The sequence below is a fragment of the Pungitius pungitius genome, chromosome 17 (genome assembly GCF_949316345.1).
Source record: "Pungitius pungitius chromosome 17, fPunPun2.1, whole genome shotgun sequence".
Lineage (NCBI taxonomy): Eukaryota > Metazoa > Chordata > Actinopteri > Perciformes > Gasterosteidae > Pungitius > Pungitius pungitius.
The window spans coordinates 15,589,182-15,610,644 of NC_084916.1; the positions used below are offsets into that span (position 1 = coordinate 15,589,182).

At 41.1% G+C, this 21,463-nt stretch overlaps 3 protein-coding genes across 4 annotated transcripts; all 3 read right to left on the reverse strand.

The window, feature by feature from the left end:
• Positions 1-8,920: 8,920 nt before the first annotated feature.
• LOC119219476 (uncharacterized) lies at positions 8,921-11,707 on the reverse strand. Its single transcript, XM_062558478.1, has 5 exons — positions 11,275-11,707; positions 11,138-11,160; positions 10,240-10,357; positions 9,964-10,137; positions 8,921-9,829 (listed from the first exon to the last, which is right to left on the reverse strand). The coding sequence occupies exons 1-5, from the start codon at positions 11,275-11,277 to the stop codon at positions 9,194-9,196; spliced, it is 954 nt and encodes a 317-aa protein (XP_062414462.1). The 5' UTR covers positions 11,278-11,707; the 3' UTR covers positions 8,921-9,193.
• A 170-nt stretch (positions 11,708-11,877) lies between these two features.
• On the reverse strand, positions 11,878-13,986 carry LOC134107073 (uncharacterized). Of its 2 annotated transcripts, XM_062558362.1 has the most exons (6): positions 13,854-13,986; positions 13,445-13,480; positions 13,117-13,181; positions 12,630-13,009; positions 12,370-12,484; positions 11,878-12,051 (listed from the first exon to the last, which is right to left on the reverse strand). In XM_062558362.1, the coding sequence occupies exons 2-6, from the start codon at positions 13,468-13,470 to the stop codon at positions 12,026-12,028; spliced, it is 612 nt and encodes a 203-aa protein (XP_062414346.1). In that variant the 5' UTR covers positions 13,471-13,480; positions 13,854-13,986; the 3' UTR covers positions 11,878-12,025. The 2 variants fall into 2 exon arrangements, with proteins under 2 accessions (XP_062414346.1, XP_062414345.1); XM_062558361.1 differs by lacking the exon at positions 13,445-13,480 and having other exon boundaries at positions 13,854-13,933.
• Positions 13,987-15,973: 1,987 nt separating this feature from the next.
• Positions 15,974-18,091, reverse strand: LOC134107075 (uncharacterized). The gene is made up of 6 exons (XM_062558366.1): positions 18,017-18,091; positions 17,472-17,507; positions 17,218-17,282; positions 16,747-17,126; positions 16,481-16,595; positions 15,974-16,133 (listed from the first exon to the last, which is right to left on the reverse strand). The coding sequence occupies exons 2-6, from the start codon at positions 17,495-17,497 to the stop codon at positions 16,108-16,110; spliced, it is 612 nt and encodes a 203-aa protein (XP_062414350.1). The 5' UTR covers positions 17,498-17,507; positions 18,017-18,091; the 3' UTR covers positions 15,974-16,107.
• Positions 18,092-21,463: the final 3,372 nt, after the last annotated feature.

Below are 21,463 nucleotides of genomic sequence, written 5' to 3' on the forward strand. Positions count from 1 at the left end.
CGCACCGGGTCGTGGAAATAGAAGCACATTGAGCGCGGGGGAAAAAACGGATCGCACTCCATTAGAGGCCATTAGAGACAGCTGGTCACTGATTGGTGGGGAAGGCCCGGCTTCTTCACACACAGACACACACACACACACACACACAGGAGCATTGTGTTGCTTCCCTTTCTTTGTTGCAAAGCAGCGACGTGAAAATGCCGATCGAGGTCTCGCCGAGTCGCGCCGTACAGACGTGGCCGTACTGAGCAGCGTGATGGGGAAGTCCGGGCCCCCCCCCCCCCCGCTGCTCTGCTGCCTGGCATTCTGGATCAGTGGCTGCAGACAGACGCACCAACGTGACCCACACACACACACACAAGTATTCATCCACAGGAGCTATTGTTAGCCCCCCTGGACGTGGTTACCAAGCGCTAGCAAAATAACCAAAAACGTACCACAAAACACATGCTGGTTATTCAGTGGTCAATAACGGGGAGGAGAGGGCCTTTGAAGCCATCCCAAATATTCTCTTGTTATCTTAGCTTAGCATTACTGGAAACCCTCAGCTGTGCAAAATCTGTCGACCGGAACTTCTAACGATTAAAATGTTCATAGCTCATCGTGACCTGGAAGGTGCCATTTCGCGCAAACAGCAGAGACACCAACGCAATCCAATCTAATCCAATGGCCGCAATGTATTCAAATGATGTAAATCTACAACAAAAGATGCAAACATAGTGGCTAATGAAGCTGCCCTTAGTTCTTTATCTTTATCTTATGCCGTCTTGTCAGCGCGTGCATTGCTAAAAGTGAACCGTTTCAGTTGCAAAGCTTCTGTAGATCATGTGTGTGTTGCATGCAATGCGTAGGAAATCTGGTAAATGCATCCTCCAGCTGAAGGCACCCGGTGCAGTGATACAGTGTTAGTCACTGATGCGTGTGCTTTGTGAATGATTGTACAAACAGTTAGTTACAGAGTGACGGGGCATGTTAATCATACAAGCAAAGCGCACTCACTGATGACTGTGCGTGTTAATTATTGGAGCATCTGTTTCACTTCCAAAAAGGGCTTTAAAGCCTTTTAGAGTGATTAAACAAAGCCAAACGTGACATCAGAGACGATCTGTCAAACGACCATGACTCAAGAACTTACAGACGCAAAACAGCGAGGTGCAAAATTTTGTGGCCACACAAATATGCAGCTGGAAGCAAGCAGGTCACTGGAGGGAGGCCAGACAAAGTGTCTGTGACCACTTCTTATGCAGAAATGGAAAGTATCAAAACACAAGTACAGGCCGGCGACGAGGACACAGCTCGGCGATATCGACAAGATATTTAGGGGTAAGGTCAAAGGCCCGTTGTTGTTGTTTGGATCTGCGGCCTTTGGGTAGGTGCCTTGCTCAGAAGCCAGAGGGCGAATCAGCCTCACACTGATAGAAGACCTGATGACGGATATGAGAGTGAGTTATTTGCTCCTCCTGCTGCACTCTGATTCCCTTCTTTCCTCTGAGCGATGGGAAGTGACTTTGTGCGTCCTGTCTTTGTTGTTGTCTTTCAGTCTGTGGGCTGCCAGAGATGAAGGTGGTAGAAGAAGCTCCCTATGACGTGGATGACTTGTTTCACCGATGAGAAAGGTTGGTGCTGCCACCTGGTGGTGCGTCTGTGCCTCTAAGACCACAAAACAAATACTCATTAAAACTCATCACTAGTTTACTCAGTTCATCATAAAGGAGGCGTATAAACAGTTTGATATGTTTGTATTTGTATCAGATACTGTCCATTATTGTACTGTCTGCTGTCATGCACCAACCACCAATTAGAATTCCAAGTATGTCTGACATATTATGGCAATAAACGATTCCTGATTCCTGAAAGCGTGTCTGATTTTAAATGCAGAATACATACAGAATGTTCTTATCCAGCTCACCACTGACTCCAATGATCCATTTTACTAACAGTGTTGTTCCTTGAACTGTTTTTCCTGTATTTGTAGCCTTTGGATTAACTCTATGACATATTATAGGATGTCTTTGGCCTGGAATCAACACCACTCAGTCAGACAGGAAGTGAGCTTTTAGGAGCCGTTTCCCAGTCAGGAAGCTTCTAGAAGCTACGCAGCAGGATAAAGAAACACATTCTGAATTCATACTCTGACTAAAAAACAGATCGTTGTCTCGATATATTAAAGCACACTGGTTCATACTGGTTCATATAAACATAAGTATGTTTATACTTGCTCACAAAAGCGACAAAATAAGAGTTTACTCAAACCAGACGTGTGGGTTTAGAAGATCAAAGGTTTATGCTAATCATCATTCCCAATGTGGTAGAAAATATTTTAACGTTAGTTAACGTAATATTGCATAACATTATAGGTATGTGCAGGCTAAAGATGCAATTCACAGTAATCTACTTTTTTGTGATTTAACAAATAAGGGATAGTTCTACTATCTACTTACTGTAATGTGAGGAATTTGTGTCTCAAAAAAAATGTATGACCCCTTATTTTAATTCAGGGTGAGTTCATTTTATTCATTTTTACGTCCTGTCCTGACGGTTGTTGCACAGGACGTTCTCTGTGGTTTCCACTCTGTGCCATTGTGTTGCAAGTGTACTGTTACGGTTGGTTGTTTTTCTTTGCGCTTCCATTCCCCAGTTCACATGTTTGCCTTATATGGCATATCATTACAAACCCAGCGTTATTTCCTGCATTGTCACCACATTTGTTCTATTAGAAAAAGAATGTTAAGAAAAACACAGACAGGAACATACATCTCACAATCCCCCCTTGTGATCTCTATAAAAGAGATCACAACCCCCACTGTCCCTATCATTGGGCATCCGTCCCCTCTACATAGTTGAAAGTACATTCGGGTGCCACTCCTTAGTTTCTTTCCATGATGCAAAAGGGAGGGAGGGGTTTAATGTGCCGCGCAGCGATAAACTGCCACCAAAGTGAACATTGCTACCCAGCCTGCGATGTTCACAGGACCGCGGTGAGGACACACAACAGGACGTGGATGAAAACAGGCACATTTGATCCAAAATAATGCATTGTGTTAAGTTTTGTTGCTTCTGAGTATTGGGTCATAAGGTATATATATATATATATATATATACTGAATTGTTTGAATATGGTGTCCTTATGTTAAACTGTAAAAGTAATGAAACTGAAAGAACCGAATAAATGTTAAATATTTAACTGCTAAGTAATAATGCGTGTTGCATACCTTTTTTTTTTGCATAGATTACTGGGATATTTACTAAAACTGACTGGCTGGCCATACCAAAAATAAAATTATATATATATATATATATATATATATATATATATATATATATATATATATATATATAATCTTTTTGTGGTTTTCTGGATCTCTCTTTTCCAAGTGAAGTTCTCAAAAAATCAACTTCCTCATACGACAGTTTGCATTTCACAAAAAAAAAAAAAAATCTTCTGCAGTTGAAGGATTTGGAAAATATTTTAATTGGTAAACAACAAAAAGGTAATTTGAGACAAGAAAGGTCATCACAACACAATGTATATTTGATTTTGTTTAATCATACCACAGTTACATTGCAGAATCCTCAGATATTGGTGTGTTTATACATCAGACACCAGACCAATAAAAAGGGATCATTTGCATGCTCCTGGAGAAAAGATTGGAAATGCGAGAAGAGAAAGAAAAGAAACATGTTAGATGGCTCAATAGCAAATCATTATGACATGAACATATCAACTGAAGATGGAAACAAGTGATCAGACCAATAGGGGCGGAGCTGAGGAAGAGTTGACTTAATAGGCTGATAACTGGCCACAGGTTTGTTTTTCTACTCTAGACATTGTTCATGAGTGATGAGTGATGTACGAGTGGATTGATGCGAGATATTAATACACGCAGAACAGAACAACTACAATCTTAATCTTTACTCTGCAGCACAGACAAAAATACCTGTTTTGATGGATCGGAGATTCTTCAGGAATTCTGACTTATTTGCTGTCACCAGTTTGAGATGCTCTTCGTCCAATCTTTTCCCAACTTCGCCCTTCCGCACTTCATCCCAGTCCTTGTCGGGTTACACACAAAAGACAATGTTAAAACATGATCACACGCACAAGTGACCAACCATCAGGGTGCAGAATCACACATTTGTTTGTAGCACATCAACTGCAACGTCTCACCGTGTCTGGGAAGGCTTCTCCATTGTAGTACGACTTGTCTGCTGGATACTGGAATCCCTCGTCAAGTAGCTGCTTCAGGCTTGAAGCCACCAAATGCAGCTCCTCTCCATCGTAGGCGTACACCTTCTGGTCCTCACAGGTCATCAGAACCAGATGGTCCTCTGGGCACGAAGTTCCCTTCACCACACCAAAGACCTGCATGCTTACGATATCTGGAAGGTAGAATTTGTTCCACCCATTCAGCACGTCCTCCTTCCCTCTGTAGATGGTTTCATCGAGGTCTCCAATCGTCAAAATGGCACCAGCTGGGTTCTTCAAGATGACCGTCTCATCTCTGTGGTCCAACACATAATTCAACATCGATTTCAGGTAGTCTGGATCTGCAACACAAGCCAAAGGGATTTTGATTTGATTTGGAAAATACTCATCATAGTAAGATCCAACGTGTGAATCAAAGGTGTGTGTGTGTGTGTGTGTGTGTGTGGTCTACCTTTGTGTCCTGTCTGTTCTTTGCCGTGCTGGCTCCCAAGACCAAGAAGCGAGTGAGGTCCACTCCTGTAAGTTAGAAAAAAAGCGTAGGTACTCACGACAGTATTTACTGGACCACATTGAGAAGAACATTTTGTAGTAAAAATGGACAGAATATAGAAGAAAAAGTGGGATAGTGGTTGTCCTGGTTACAGGGCGCAGTAGTTGAGGGATCCCCAAGTGAGATCAACACAATGCCAAAGTTGAGTGCTTTAATTTGAAAATAACTGAAAAGAATGAGAAATAACCAATGGATTAAAATGAGCCATAGAAAAAGAAGAACTTACTGTGGAATAGACGCCATTCCTCCTCACCTAGAAAACGAATAATTCATCTTAAATGTCAGTTCGGTGTGAACGTAACGTAAGAAAAACAAAAGACGGAGTTCTTTTTTCTTCATTTGATGACATGCAAAAAGTACAGATTATATTATTAAAATCGTATTATTTCTGGATTCAGAAACAGATGATTCAGCAAGAAAATATCCGCCCTTTGCTTAAAGTCGTTTTTAGTCTTATATCTAAAACCTTTCCGATCTGAAAAGTACACACAGATGTCAGTTACATTTCATCTGGAGACAAGAAAACAGAAAGCAACCGTTTTGTTCTCTTATGTCCGATCATGTTAAGGAGTGGTTTTAACAGACCGGAAGGACATTATATAGATAGATCAAATTGGTGAGAAGAATCCTTTAAGACTAAACATTGATTACAATTTCAAGAAATATAATGAAATAGTCCGGGTACCTGGCTTGAAAACGGGATTTTGTCCTTCGTCCCGAAAGAAGAATCAACATCCGCTGTTCCGACTCCGCCCTTAAACCCCTGTGCTGCGTTCAAGTGCGCATCAAATGACGGTTTTACAAAAACCTAACGGGGAAAATGACTTTTTGTTGTTCCAATCAATGGTATATTTCCCTTTAATACGGAAGATGTCAAAGCCTTCGACGTTCCAGCCATTTAAATACACTTATTTAGCCCGTAAATCACTCTCCATTATGTTCTGTCACTTGTGTAGACCGTACACACTACTTATACTTTGTTGTTGCTGTGTGTACACTTCCATCTGCCACGGTATCGTGTAATAAATAAAACACTCAAAAATGTACTAAAATGACATTTGGGTGCCCTAAGCACAAATGCTTGGTGGTGCCCCCCCCCCCAACCAACGAATCAACCAACCAATGGTTACCAGATTGTAACCATTCAGAATGTCTTAGTTAGGTTCTCTTTTATCCCCAAATAACTTCTAAACATAAATAATTTACATAAACAAACATTAAAAGAAATAAATTAAATTATATATACGATAAAATTATAAATACCAAATACCACCACAATTACTAAAAACACAGATTTGGAACTGAACATTGTAAACGCATAAAGTATTTAAGTATATAACGGTGTAAGTAATAATGTGCACATTTCTTCACTAAATAATATACATAAGTACAAATAATAATAATAATAATAAAGTGCAAATTTTAAAGTGCAAATAACCATACATAAGTACAAACTGCACAGTAGAATTTACTTTACCATCTCTATAAAAGAGACCATTCTGCTATCCGATAGAACTATATTACAAACATTTTCACTACCATCAGTTGTCAAAGGCCCTACAGAGGCACACGCCTGCATTTCCTAGCTTCAAAATCAGCTATCAGGTCATATGACAGTTTCTGAGCCTCGTCCCCATTGATGCTGATGACAGCCCGACCACTTAAACGTTCCCCAATCACATCACGTTCAGTCGAAGGGTTTTTCCAAAGATAACCTTACCAAGAGCAGTTTCCCACTCATCATTTCATTACGTTGTGAAAGTGTCACTTGTAGCTAGGCTACTTTTTCACTACACAATAAGATTGTGAGAACATAATTGATAACAAACGCAAAAAAAGCGTCATGAAGTGCAAAGCAAAGTAGGCTAAAAGACTAACGTTACCTGACTATATCTCTGATGGCTAAAAGAAATAGCAGGCCCAATTTAAGCATAATCAGAAATACCATTGCTAGCTAGCTAGCAACCTATGGAATGATTGCTAGTCTTATTGCTAACGGTAACATCAATGATAACAAAAACGTAAATGATAACATAAAAAACAAATAACAAAAACGGTAACGGTAACAGTAACTTCGGGCGCACAGGAGGTTCCCCTTTTTCTCGACTAATTTGGTCTAGGCCTATTACTTTTGTATTCCTTTTGCATATCAACATGCTTTAGACATTATTTATTTGTTATTTATACTAGTAGCCTACTGTGATCATTTTTCACATCCCAGATTTTTTGATGCCCCCCCAGGCACTTGGTGCCCTACGCGCAGTGCCTGATGTGCGTCTGTGGAGCGCCGGCGCTGCTGATGGAAGAGTTAAATATATATTATTATATATATTTGAAATAGAAGGGAAACGCGTTAGATGGCCCCAAACCAAATAAATATGACTTATTAACGTATTAACTACAGAGTGATCGGATACACAGGGGCGCTTACTGCGAGAACGGACGTGCATTATTGGGAAAATGGACTCGAGAGTCTAAACTTACGGGTAAAGAAAAGGGGAACAGCTGTCATGTGCAATTAGAACAGCAGCTGACTTGATGTCACAACGTCAGCTGGTCTTGCTACATTTTAACAAAGTTCTTCACTGTTAAGTAAAAGCAAGCTTTTTCATTTTCATCTAAAGTGAAATTATATATATGATTGAGTACCTGAGTAAACTGTGAAACATGGAATATACCCAGTAATATTTGTAAATTAAGATATCTGTGGGCGGGTCTAAGAAGCATTTTAGCCAATCACCGATGAAGATAATAAGTGACATTATAATCACTTATTATAATCATTTTAGCGTCCTGAATTACATGAAGCACTTGTCGGAAGAAAAAGAAAACTATAGAGAACACCAGGACACTAGTGGTGTGACCTTCGTGAACCACTCGTTCATTTTCAGACTCGGGAGTAACGAGTCCTCAAAGAGAAAATGCTTGTTTTTCCTCGTGGCCTCGCATCGGGACTGTTGCAGAGGCTCAATCAGGGAAACAGCAATGATTTGTTCATTTCCAGACTGCGTCTTTGTCCGAGTCTTTGGATCCGTTTTTCACTGTACTTGCATTGGTTTACTAGAGGAGGTTTCGTAGGGAATTGATTCACCTCATTCACTTTTGCGTGACTAGGTTTAGTAAGATGTTACATTACATGTCATTTAGCTGTGATGTAGATGTGACTGATATTCATAAACATTGTACATGTTGGAAATGTTGTTGCATGTATTTACATAATTTTGTAATTCTTGACATATGAATATTTTTTTTATTCATATGATGATGCTAAATGTACGAAAACTGCTTTTTTGTAGATTTTAGAACGTGCAACATTTTCCAAACGGCGCCCCATGGTTTCATCGATGAGAAAGGTTGGTGCTGCCATCTGGTGGTGCGTCTGTGCCTCTAAGACCACAAAGCAATACACGTGATGATGGAATCCCACGTTAAAACTCCTCACTAGTTTACTTAGTTCATCATAAAGGAGGCGTATAAACAGTTTGATTTGTTTGTATTTGTATCAGATACTGAAAGCGTGTCTCTGATTTTAAATGCAGAATAGATACAGAATGTTCTTATCCAGCTCACCACTGACTCCAATGATCCATTTTGGTAACAGTGTTGTTCCTTGAACTGTTTTTACTGTATTTGTAGCCTTTGGATTAACTCTATGACATATTATAGGATGTCTGTGGCCTGAAATCAACAGCACTCAGTCAGACAGGAAGTGAGCTTTTAGGAGCCGTTTCCCAGTCAGGAAGCTTCTAGAAGCTACGCAGCAGGATAAAGAAACACATTCTGAATTCATACTCTGACTAAAAGACAGATCGTTGTCTCGATATATTAAAGCACACTGGTTCATACTATTTGAAGACAGATTTTTATGTTTATACTTGCTCACAAAAGCAAAGAAATAAGAGTTTACTCAAACCAAACCATTCCTGTCAACTAAATTAACCAGATTTTAAATGGCTAAGAACAGAAAACCGGAAATCTGCTGTTATGCTTTTAATGTGAAGTAACGTATGTAACTGTGTACACAGCATCCGTAAAGCTGAATATGTTCTTCTGCTGATCTTAACGGTCCCCAAAAGGCAGCTGTCACCGGCTACATGCTGCGTTCAATGGCAAAGAATCACTTCTTCTGATGAAGTTGCAGTAAATGAAACCAAAACAAATCATCAATCTTTATGATTTTATTGTGACTGACATGATCAATGCATCAACTCTTTATATCTTCTGCCTGCTTTGCATTCAGACAGCTGGCAGCCATGAATCATATTTTTATCATTAATAAGTAGCTGGTTCCTTAACAACAAGCGTTTAAACCACCTGCTCCCCGGTAACTGTAGATAATTACAGGGAGATAACTTTCACCATAAAAGTAATCATCATAATAAAGAAGCACAGGAATTGCCTACACTATCAATAGGGTATACCTCCGTATCCCCATTCTAAGAGGGGATGTAAAAATCACCCTCCTTCCAGGTAAATTTTTTGTCCTTCAGGCAATTCTTGAGATATTTACTTATGTTCTTTCTACATGTGTCCCTCTTCTCATCTGAGTACTTGGCAGATGTTGGTCGTGCTCGCTCTTTGATTTCAGGTTCATTTCTGAACAAGTTGCTCAAACTTTCAGCCTCGGCACAGTTGCCGTAGACCGACACATCCTCAGAGTTACTTCTCAAACCAAACAAATTCCTACACGACTTGCACGCAGGAGTCTCTCTGTTCTCTTTGAGGCTAAACGCCTGGCACCTGACCCCCTGTGGAAGCTGGATGGTTCCATCATAATCTGGTTTCATTTTATTGTCTGGATAGTAGGTCAGCACTGCACCAGCTACACACTCGTCCCAGTAGTAGAGACAGGACGCAGAGATGACGCAGCGCCGAGGATTGAACTTTCCGGAAGTAGCAGCAGTTGGAGCGGCGATGGAGACTCCGTAGAACTTGTCTGGATCTGTGATGTACGAGACACAGATGGTGGAGGAGATCAGCTCCCTTGAGTCACCGAGGTCCAGCCCAATGATGAGGTTCCGCAGGCCACTGAGTATTTCTTCTTCATTTGATGGTCCATTCAGGTGGACAATCTACAAGCAGTCACAAATTTACTGAGTCATGCTTTATTTGTGAAATGCAACAATGTACATTCATTATAGTACCGTAACATATACTATGCATCTTTAAAAATAAGAATCATTCTTTTGAAAAACAGTGATCGTACCATGTCCAGCACACATGAAAATGGACTCCGTCTGGGTAGGTGAGAGGAGAAGAGTTCAAAGGCCCGAGGGAACAAATCCCTCAACCTCCTTAACAAGTCTTTATCCATCAGGATGCTTTCTGGAGAAAACGTCGGCTCGTTGACTTTCCCCACAAAGAAAATGCTGTGAAGCATCTGTAGAGTCCAAGTACATTCAAAGAGGTGTAATTTTGTATCTTGACACACAATATGTATGTGAATAAAGCAGAGCATTTCAAAAGGAGTCATTCAATATACCTCATCCAGTAAATGTGTGGTGTCACCAGGAGCTTCGTTAATCAGCTCAATCATTTTAGAGATGAGCTTAAAAGCATTCGTTCTGAAAGGATCCTGAGTTTCCAGAAAGTCCTCTTGTCTAAAAAGATAAATATTTAAGGGTTTAGAAGATTAAAAAGCAGAATCCAACAATGAGGATGTACTTGAAAAACTGTTCATTTAAAAAAAAGTTGGTACCCACACATCATTTTTTAAATCAACATCTAATTTAAAAGAAAACTAAACATTTTCAATTTGGTTAGCAACAGATTTTCCAACAATCTCAAATTACCCAATTAAATTCCAAAACTAATTTCCGTATTTTTGCGACTATAAGGTGCACTTAAAATCTTTTTTTCCCTCAAAAAACGACTGGATCAATTGGTTGATCCATACTGGTTAGCGAGGATCCATTGGAGGGAAAGTCTGGTGCCAGCAGCCGCGGTGTTTCCAGCTCCAACAGCGTGTATCAAAGCTGCTGTAGTTAAAAAGCTCGTAGTTGGATGTCGGGATCGAGCTGTCCCAGCGCTGCCTCTCGGTGCACGGAAGCATTTGCCAAGAATGTTTTCATTAATCAAGAACGAAAGTTGGAAGTTCAGAGATATTGTTAATATCCACATTAACGTTTGAACAACGTTACCATGGGAGTGAAGAGTTTTCAGAACGCTTAATAACGTTTGATTTAGCACAGCCCGATCTAGTGGATGCATAACGCAGCCCCAGTCAAACGTTTTACTGCAGTATCTTCTATTCTATGCGCCTTAGTCGCGAAAATACGGTTATTGCTTACATAAGATTTCCCTTTTTTTTTTTTACTCCAACTAAGCAGAAACTGTTTGGTTTCACATGATCACATGACTTCATGAATCAGGATACTCACCTTTCTCTTTGCACTCGAGAAGCCTGGAATACCACACAACACAATACAACAGTTACACATCTCAGCGAGAACAGAGCAGTTCAATCATATGGATTTTAAATATCTACATGGGTAAGCCCTTCAGAGCAGCTACTCACCATGGCTGAGTCCTTTGAAAATGAAACAGAAAGCAAGAAGTGCAGCTCGGCTGCCACTCCTTAAGTTTCCTTCCATCATGTAAAGAGATCGAGGAGGGTTTAATGCGCCTGGAATGCATTGGAATGACGTCCTTACTGGTTCGCTGAAAACTGGACGATTCTCTCTTCTTCCTTACGTTTAACTCTTGGACGTTTCTGTCCATGGGATCATTCCACAGCGCCAGAGAACTTGCAGAACTAAAAATAAATAAATAATTAAACGCTGGTCTCGTAGCAACTTATCACACCATCAGAGTATCTGGTTTGAACTTTGAGTTCTGCTTTACCGTGTTTAATGACTGTAAATCAGCATGTTGGCTTAGACTTCCTCGAGAAACATGTTTTTATATTTAATGTAGATGAGACGACCAATGAACGCTTCTTCTGCCATTTAAAGGAGTTTGTTGGACCCTTGTTGACGTATTTTTTTATCTGTTTGTGGCTTTCTGGATGTTTTCCATTTGAAGTTCTGTTGTGTAATAAAGCTGCTCACAGAATTCTACTTCCTCATACGTTGTGGTTTGTCCGTTTGCATTTCAGACACCAGAAAAATAAATAAAACCGTTGGGAGATTCAGAATATATTTTAATTGGTAAAAGAAGGCAAAAAAATACAATTCAAGACAATGTACAATCATACAACAGTTAAATTGCAGAATCCTCAGATATTTGTGTATTTATACATTTACATATTAAGCACCAAACCAAAGGGATCATTTGCATGCTCCTGGAGAAAAGACTGGAAATGCGAGAAGAGAGAAAACAAACATGTTAGATGGCTCAATAGCAAATAAATATGACATGAACATATCAACTAAAGATGGAAACAAGTGATCAGAGAAACAGGCGGTGACGCGTTACCGCGGCGACCGACCAAAAGGGGCGGAGCTGAGGGGACATCGACTGACGTGGGGGCGTTGACTTATAAGGCTGATAGGTTTGTGTTTCTACTCTAGACATTGTTCATGCGTGATGTACGAGTGGATTGATGCGAGATATTAATACACGCAGAAAAAATACAATCTTAATCTTTACTCTGCAGCACAGACAAAAATACCTGTTTCGATGGATCGGAGATTCTTCAGTAATTTTGACATTTTTGAGGTCACCAGTTTGAGATGCTCTTGGTCCAATCTTCTCCCCACTTCGCCCTTCCTCACTTCATCCCAGTCCTTGTCGGGTTACACACAAAAGACAATGTTAAAACATGATCACACACACACACACACACACACACACACACACACACACAGATGACCAACCATCAGGGTGCAGAATCACACATTTGTTTGTAGCACATCAACTATAACGTCTCACAGTGTCTTTGAAGGCTTCTCCTTTGTAGTACGACTTGTCTGCTGGATACTGGAATCCCTCGCCAAGTAGCTGCTCCCAGCTTGAAGCCACCAAATGCAGCTCCTCTCCATCATAGGCGTACACCTTCTGGTCCTCACAGGTCATCAGAACCAGATGGTCCTCTGGGCACGAAGTTCCCTTCACCACGCCCAAGACCTTCATGCTTACGATATCTGGAAGGTAGAATTTGTTCCACCCATTCACCACAATCTTTTTATCTCTGTAGATGGTATCATTGAGGTCTCCAATCGTCAAAATGGCACCAGCTGGGTTCTTCAAGATGACCGTCTCATCTCTGTGTTCCAACACATAATTCAACATCGATTTCAGGTAGTCTGGATCTGCAACACAAGCCAAAGGGATTTCGATTTGGAAAATACTCATCATAGTAAGATCCAACGTGTGAATCAAAGGTGTGTGTGTGTGTGTGTGTGTGTGTGTGTTCTACCTTTGTGTCCTGTCTGTTCTTTGCCGTGCTGGCTCCCAAGACCAAGAAGCGAGTGAGGTCCACTCCTGTAAGTTAGAAAAAAAGCGTAGGTACTCACGACAGTATTTACTGGACCACATTGAGAGGAACATTTTGTAGTAAAAATGGACAGAATATAGAAGAAGAAAAAGTGGGATAGTGGTTGTCCTGGTTACAGGGCGCAGTAGTTGAGGGATCCCCAAGTGAGATCAACACAATGCCAAAGTTGAGTGCTTTAATTTGAAAATAACGGGAAAAAATGAGAAATAACCGATGGATTAAAATGAGCCATAGAAAAAGAAGAACTTAATGTGTGCTTAGTGGAAGAGCCGCCATTCCTCCTCACCTAGAAAACGAATAATTCATGTTAGAAGGCGCGTCGAGTTCGGTGTGAACGTAAGAAAAACAAAATACGGAGTTCTTTTTTCTTCATTTGATGACATGCAAAAAGTCCTTTGCCCTTTGCTTAAGGTCGTTTTTATTATTATTATATCTAAAACCTTTCCGATCTGAAAAGTACACACAGATGTCAGTTACATTTCATCTGGAGACAAGAAAACAGAAAGCAACCGTTTTGTTCTATTATGGCCGATCATGTTAAGGAGTGGTTTTAACAGACCGGAAGGAAATTATATAGATAGATCAAATTGGTGAGAAGAATCCTTTAAGACTAAACATTGATTACAATTTCAAGAAATATAATGAAATAGTCCGGGTACCTGGCTTGAAAACGGGATTTTGTCCTTCGTCCCGAAAGAAGAATCAACATCCGCTTCTTCTTCTTCTTCTCTTATTTAATGGCGGACTGCAACCAACGTTTAGGTGCATTCCGCCACCTACTGTACTGGAGTGTGTATAGTCATGTCATTTAAATTCTACTCCATATCCCTGAGTCTTTTAAGAAGGTAATTAGAGCCTTCCTTGTATTTCTTATTACTTCTCCTTCTGATCCCAGTATCCCTACCAGGCTCCACTCCCTCCCTGCCTCCTGAACCTTATCTTTAAGCACCTGCCTTTCCACTTCATTCAATTTACAGTTCATTATTACATGTTCAGCATTTTCTTTAACCCCACAGTTTCCACAGTTCTCACTGTTCCTTTTCCCCATAAAAAATAATGTGCCATTCAGCCCTGTGTGATCCACTCTCAGTCTTGTCATTGCAATGTCTTCACGCCTGGTATTTTCCATGAAGTTCTTTATACTGACACTTTTTTGTATTTTATAGTATCTCCCAGAGGTGTGGACTCGAGTCATGTGACTTGTACTCGAGTCAGACTCGAGTCATGAATTTGATGACTGCAGACTCGACTCGACAAAACGTACAAAGACTTGCAACTCGACTTGGACTTTAACATCGATGACTCGTGACTTGACTTGGACTCGAGCCTTTTGACTCGAGAAGACTTGCTACTTACCATGAAAACTAGGGGAAAACATTTTCACACGGCCGCGCCGCTCTGTTTATCTGCATCTGTCAAAAAAATGTGCGCCACCTGTATGCAGAGAGCGCTGCCTGCACGACATCCAATCACTGCAGTCCCACCTGGTTCTGATTCGACAGCACCTAAACAGGCACATTGCAAGACAACCATTGAAGTGCAACAACGCGCCAGTTGGAAAAATGATACCGAAGATAGTTTCGTTTGGCTATAAAAATGACGAGGTAGTCAACAAAAAACGAGTTGCTATATGCAAAACATGCGGGTCGAAGATTACAGACGGAGCTGCCACAACGTCCAACTTTGTTCGACACCTGAAGTTGCACAAAGAAAGGTAAGTTTTGAACGAATGCTGAGCACCTTGTCGGATGTACCGTAACTCACGAGCATTTTACCGTATCAACGAGACAGCTCGTTCATGCTTACAGAAATCGGGATTTTTGAACCCGGATTCAGACTCCGATGGAAATCCTCGCCAACATTATGTCAACGTCCGTTTTAAAGTACTACAACACAGTCACAGTCGATCCACCATTACCCTTCCCTTCCCTTCGTAGTCTAGGTCTGTGAGGCAGGTTCCCCGTCCCCACTTTGCTTTAAAGCATATGACTTCGGTTTCTTGAGGGAAGGGCTTTTGAAGCAGTGAAAATATTCTTAATATTGCATAAACGGAAATGTATTATCGTATACCTTAGTGTACAATAGACAATGAATATTAACACAACATTGATATGAGTAAAGAGTAGTTTCAAATAAAACATTTTCTGTAATAAGAGGACTCGAAATGACTCGAAACTAAAATGGAAAGACTTTGGACTCGACTTGGGACTTGCCTCATCTTTGACTCGACTTGACTCGGGACTCGAGGGCAACGACTTGAGACTTACTTGTGACTTGCATAACAATGACTTTGTCCCACCTCTGCATACTGGTTTGCTGACAACTGGACAATTCTCTCTTCTTCCTTATGTTTAACTCTTGGACGTTTCTGTCTCTGGGATCATTCCACAGCGGCAGAGAACTTGCAGAACTAAAACAATAAAAAAAAATAAAACGCAACTTATCACACCATCAGAGTATCTGGTTTGAACTTTGAGTTCTGCTTTACCGTGTTTAATGACTGTAAATCAGCATGTTGGCTTAGACTTCCTCGAGAAACATGTTTTTATATTTAATGTAGATGAGACGACCAATGAACGCTTCTTCTGCCATTTAAAGGAGTTTGTTGGACCCTTGTTGACGTATTTTTTTATCTGTTTGTGGCTTCCTGGATGTTTTCCATGTGAAGTTCTGTTGTGTAATAAAGCTGCTCACAGAATTCTACTTCCTCATACGTTGTGGTTTGTCCGTTTGCATTTCAGACACCAGAAAAATAAATAAAACCGTTGGGAGATTCAGAATATATTTTAATTGGTAAAAGAAGGCAAAGAAATACAATTCAAGACAATGTACAATCATACAATAGTTAAATTGCAGAATCCTCAGATATTTGTGTATTTATACATTTACATATTAAGCACCAAACCAAAGGGATCATTTGCATGCTCCTGGAGAAAAGACTGGAAATGCGAGAAGAGAGAAAACAAACATGTTAGATGGCTCAATAGCAAATAAATATGACATGAACATATCAACTAAAGATGGAAACAAGTGATCAGAGAAACAGGCGGTGACGCGTTACCGCGGCGACCGACCAAAAGGGGCGGAGCTGAGGGGACATCGACTGACGTGGAGGCGTTGACTTATAAGGCTGATAACTGGCCACAGGTTTGTGATTCTACTCTAGACCTTGTTCTCTACTCTAGACATTGTTCATGCGTGATGTACGAGTGGATTGATGCGAGATATTAATACACGCAGAAAAAATACAATCTTAATCTTTACTCTGCAGCACAGACAAAAATACCTGTTTCGATGGATCGGAGATTCTTCAGTAATTTTGACATTTTTGAGGTCACCAGTTTGAGATGCTCTTGATCCAATCTTCTCCCCACTTCGCCCTTCCTCACTTCATCCCAGTCCTTGTCGGGTTACACACAAAAGACAATGTTAAAACATGATCACACACACACACACACACACACACACACACACACACACACACACAGATGACCAACCATCAGGGTGCAGAATCACACATTTGTTTGTAGCACATCAACTGCAACGTCTCACCGTGTCTGGGAAGGCTTCTCCATTGTAGTACGACTTGTCTGCTGGATACTGGAATCCCTCGTCAAGAAGCTGCTTCAGGCTTGAAGCCACCAAATGCAGCACCTCTCCATCGTAGGCGTACACCTTCTGGTCCTCACAGGTCATCAGAACCAGATGGTCCTCTGGGCACGAAGTTCCCTTCACCACGCCAAAGACCTGCATGCTTACGATATCTTTAAGGTAGAATTTGTTCCACCCATTCACCACGATCTTTTTATCTCTGTAGATGGTATCATTGAGGTCTCCAATCGTCAAAATGGCACCAGCTGGGTTCTTCAAGATGACCGTCTCATCTCTGTGGTCCAACACATAATTCAACATCGATTTCAGGTAGCGTGGATCTGCAACACAAGCCAAAGGGATTTCGATTTGGAAAATACTCATCATAGTAAGATCCAACACGTGAATCAAAGGTGTGTGTGTGTGTTCTACCTTTGTGTCCTGCCTGTTCTTTGCCGTGCTGGCTCCCAAGACCAAGAAGCGAGTGAGGTCCACTCCTGTAAGTTAGAAAAAAAGCGTAGGAAAAAGTGAGATAGTGGTTGTCCTGGTTACAGGGCGCAGTAGTTGAGGGATCCCCAAGTGAGATCAACACAATGCCAAAGTTGAGTGCTTTAATTTGAAAATAACTGAAAATAATTAGAAATAACTGATAGATTCAAATGAGCCATTGAAAAAGAAGAACTTACTGTGTGCTTAGTGGAAGAGTCGCCATTCCTCCTCACCTAGAAAACGGATAATTCATGTTAGAAGGCGCGTCGCGTTCGGTGTGAACGTAACGTAAGAAAAACAAAATACGGAGTTCTTTTTTTCTTCATTTGAAGACACAAACAAATGTAACTATTCGGCCATTTGATTTCGCAGATTAAATTATTAAAATCGTATTTCTGGATTCAGTTTAAGTTACGTTAGTTAAGTAGAATAACTCTAAGGCTTTGTGTGATCACAACAGATGATTCAGCAAGAAAATATCCGCCCTTTGCTTAAGGTCGTTTTTATTATTATTATTATATCTAAAACCTTTCCGATCTGAAAAGTACACACAGATGTCAGTTATTTTTCATCTGGAGACAAGAAAACATAAAGTAACCATTTTGTTCTCTTATGGCCGATCATGTTAAGGAGTGGTTTAAATAGACCGGAAAGAAATTATATAGATAGATCAAAATGGTGAGAAGAATCCTTTAAGACTAAACATTGATTACATTTCTTGAAATAAGAATAGTCCGGGTACCTGGCTTGAAGATGGGATTTTGTCCTTCGCCTCGAAGAAGAATCAACATCCGCTGTTCCGACTCCGCCTTTTAACCCCTGTGCTGCGTTCAAGTGCGCCTCAAATGACGGCTTCACAAAAGCGTACCGGGGAAAATTACTAACCAGAACTATGTCGTTCCAATCGTATATTTCCCTTTATTACGGAAGATGTCAAAGCCTTCGACGTTCCAGCCATTTAAATACACTTATTTAGCCCGTAAATCACTCTCCATTATGTTCTGTCACTTACGGACTTACTTACTAAGTCACTACTTGTACTTTGTTGTTGCTGTGTGTACACTTCCATCTGCCACGGTATCATGTAATAAATAAAACACTCAAAAATGCACTAAAATGACTGATGGAAGAGTTAAAAATATATTATTATTATATATATTTGATAGAAATTAAATATATGATTGAGCAACTGAGTAAACTGTGAAACATGGAATATACCCAGTAATATTTGTAAGTTAAGATATCTGTGCATGTAAGAGCCATTTTTGTTATTGTTTGTCTGTTAGCCCCACCCCCTAGGGAGGTGAGAGGAGGCGTTTCAGTTAGGCCGCAATGGCTATATAATCAGAAGGGTTACTGGGCACAGGTGTTGGGTGTTGGAAGGGAAATAGTTTTTCGACCGTGAAGCGTCAAGCGTAAAGGTAAACGTGAAACGTGAAACGTGAAGCGTCAAGCGTAAAGGTAAACGTGAAGCGTGAAGCGTGAAACGTAAAGGTAAACGTGAACGATTGGGAATGGTATGTATATACAAAGAAGAACAAAATAAAGGACAGCAAAAAGACTGGTTGACTCATGAACTTTGTCACGCGTCAAAAACAATCCACACGAAACCCCAACCAAGAGGAACTCAATGTGCGAGGCAAAGGACCTCTACATTTAAGTCGAAAAACTCGCTTCGTGGGATAGGAGCGGCAGCAGTTTGGTGCTGTAAAAGGAGCAGCTGTGGAGCCGCGATTGGAGCGGCGAACCCAGCGGCAGTTTGGATTCGCGATTGGAGCGGCGAACCCAGCGGCAGTTTGGAGCCGCGATTGGAGCGGCGAACCCAGCGGCAGTTTGGAGCAGCGATTGGAGCGGCGAACCCAGCGGCAGTTTGGAGCAGTGATTGGAGCGGCGAACCCAGCGGCAGTTTGGAGCAGCGATTGGAGCGGCGAACCCAGCGGCAGTTTGGAGCCGCGATTGGAGCGGCGGACACCGCGGAAGTTTGGATTAGCGATTGGAGCGGCGAACCCAGCGGCAGTTTGGAGCAGCGATTGGAGCGGCGGACACCGCGGCAGTTTGGAGCAGTGATTGGAGCGGCGAACCCAGCGGCGGTTTGGAGCAGTGACTGGCGACGCAGTCTGAGCGGTGGCTGTTTGGTGCAGCGGACAGGAGCGGCAGCAGTCGTAGTTGTGCGGTACGGAACTTCACTCACGGAGGTAGAGACCGAGCGTCAGCGCACCTGCATGCAAGTGTCAAGGTATGTGTAACGCTACATACAGGGTGAACATTGTTCTAATTGCGTGCAAACATGTACGCAACTTTACGTGTAAAAGCCACGGCATTTGTGACTGAAAGGAACTGAGCAAGTATTCACAAAAACGAACGTGCATCTTGGACAATGGAAGAAGCACACGCTGCTGATCCTGAACTCTTACCTGAGACAGAGTCTCAAGTTGAGTCAGGTAAAATGGACTACTCTGTAAAACGACGGACTGTTAAATTGACAGAAAAGGCACTTATGGAAAAAATTGTACGCCTGCAAAAGGAGAGAAAGGTAAAATTTCAAAGGGCACATAATCTCAAGGAGATAATTGTTGATTTGATGGGTGATAAAAGCTATGTCACAGAGGTAAAAGGTACATTTGAAAAGTTTAAAGTTCTTTGTGGTGAAGCAAAAGAAAACCATGATGCATTGATGAAGTTGGTACCTAAAGAAGAGGTGGAAAATCATGAAATGTGGTATAAATTAAAAATGCTTAGCGTCAAGGTCTTTATTGATGATATAGACAAATGGTTAGTCTGCAATGAAAGTTGCCCCAATACTAAAATTGTCGATATTCATAATGATGTGGTTAATGTGGAGCCTCAAGACAGCATTTCAAATGTTGGATCCAATGCTTCCAACATATTCTCAGAGCGAACCAGTAATGTGTCTAGGGTCAGCAAGGGTTCAACGTCCTCCACAAGGCGTCAAACTGAGGCAGAAAGGGCTGCACTCATGGCACGTTCTGCAGCGCTACAGATGAAACATGTTCTGGAGGAGCAGGTTGATCAATTAAGGAGAAAACAGGAACAACTTGAAATTGACACAGAATTAGCAGCATCTACAGCAAAGTTGGCAGTGTTGAATACCTCAAAGCATGGCAGTGTTTTAACTACACGGTCAGATGGCATGGATTCATACTTCATAAAGGGAACCAAACTTAATCCTTATGCTGAACAATACAAACTAGTGCAAAAGGAAAAACTTACGCAAAATTACTCAATGCCTGCGAGCGCTCAGTTAAAAGTGGAAAACCCAATTGAAGCAGGCAAGTACGACAAAGCAGCAGCTATTGAGAAAAAGGACAAGTGGCAAGAATTTGATCGAATAAAGCTTCAATCAGATTCCAAATCTGGTGATCCGCAACCAGCATCATTGCAAGGCAATCCTCAAGTAAATGGAGATCTCTACAGTCTGTTACAAAGACAAAATGAAGTTACAGCACTTCTTGTACAGTCACAGAACTCTCAATTCTTACCACGCAGAGAAATTCCCATTTTTGATGGTGACCCTTTAGAATTCAGATCATTCATTAGAGCTTTTCAACATTGTGTCGAAGCTAAAACAAACCAAGGAGACTGTTTGTATTATCTCGAGCAGTTTACTAGGGGGCAGCCTAGAGATCTGGTGCGTAGTTGCCAGCATATGGCTCCAGAAAAAGGTTATGCTATGGCCAAAGAACTTCTCGGAAGGCATTTTGGAAATGAAGTAAAGGTCACAGCTGCCTATGTGGACAAAATCATTGGATGGCCCGCCGTTAAGGCAGAAGACGTTAAAGGGCTACAAGCATATGCATTGTGTTTACGAGAATGCTGCAATGCTATGGAGGAGTTGCAATATTTGGATGAACTCAATATGCCAGCCAACATGAAAGCAATCATGCAGAAACTTCCATATAAGCTCAGAGAAAAGTGGAGAGCAGCTGCATGTGAAATCTCAGAAAAAGAAGATCGCAGATCTGGTTTTAGAGACTTTATAAAGTTCATTGAGTATCAAGTCAAAATCATTTCTGATCCTATCTTTGGCAACATCCAGGACATTCACGATGGTGTAAATAAAGGAAGCAGCAAGACAAAACTAAGTCAAAGATTTCAGTCTAAAAGAAATAGCTTTGCAACTGCTGTCTTTATGTCTACTGAACCAGCCGTAAGTGTAAACAAGAAAAGC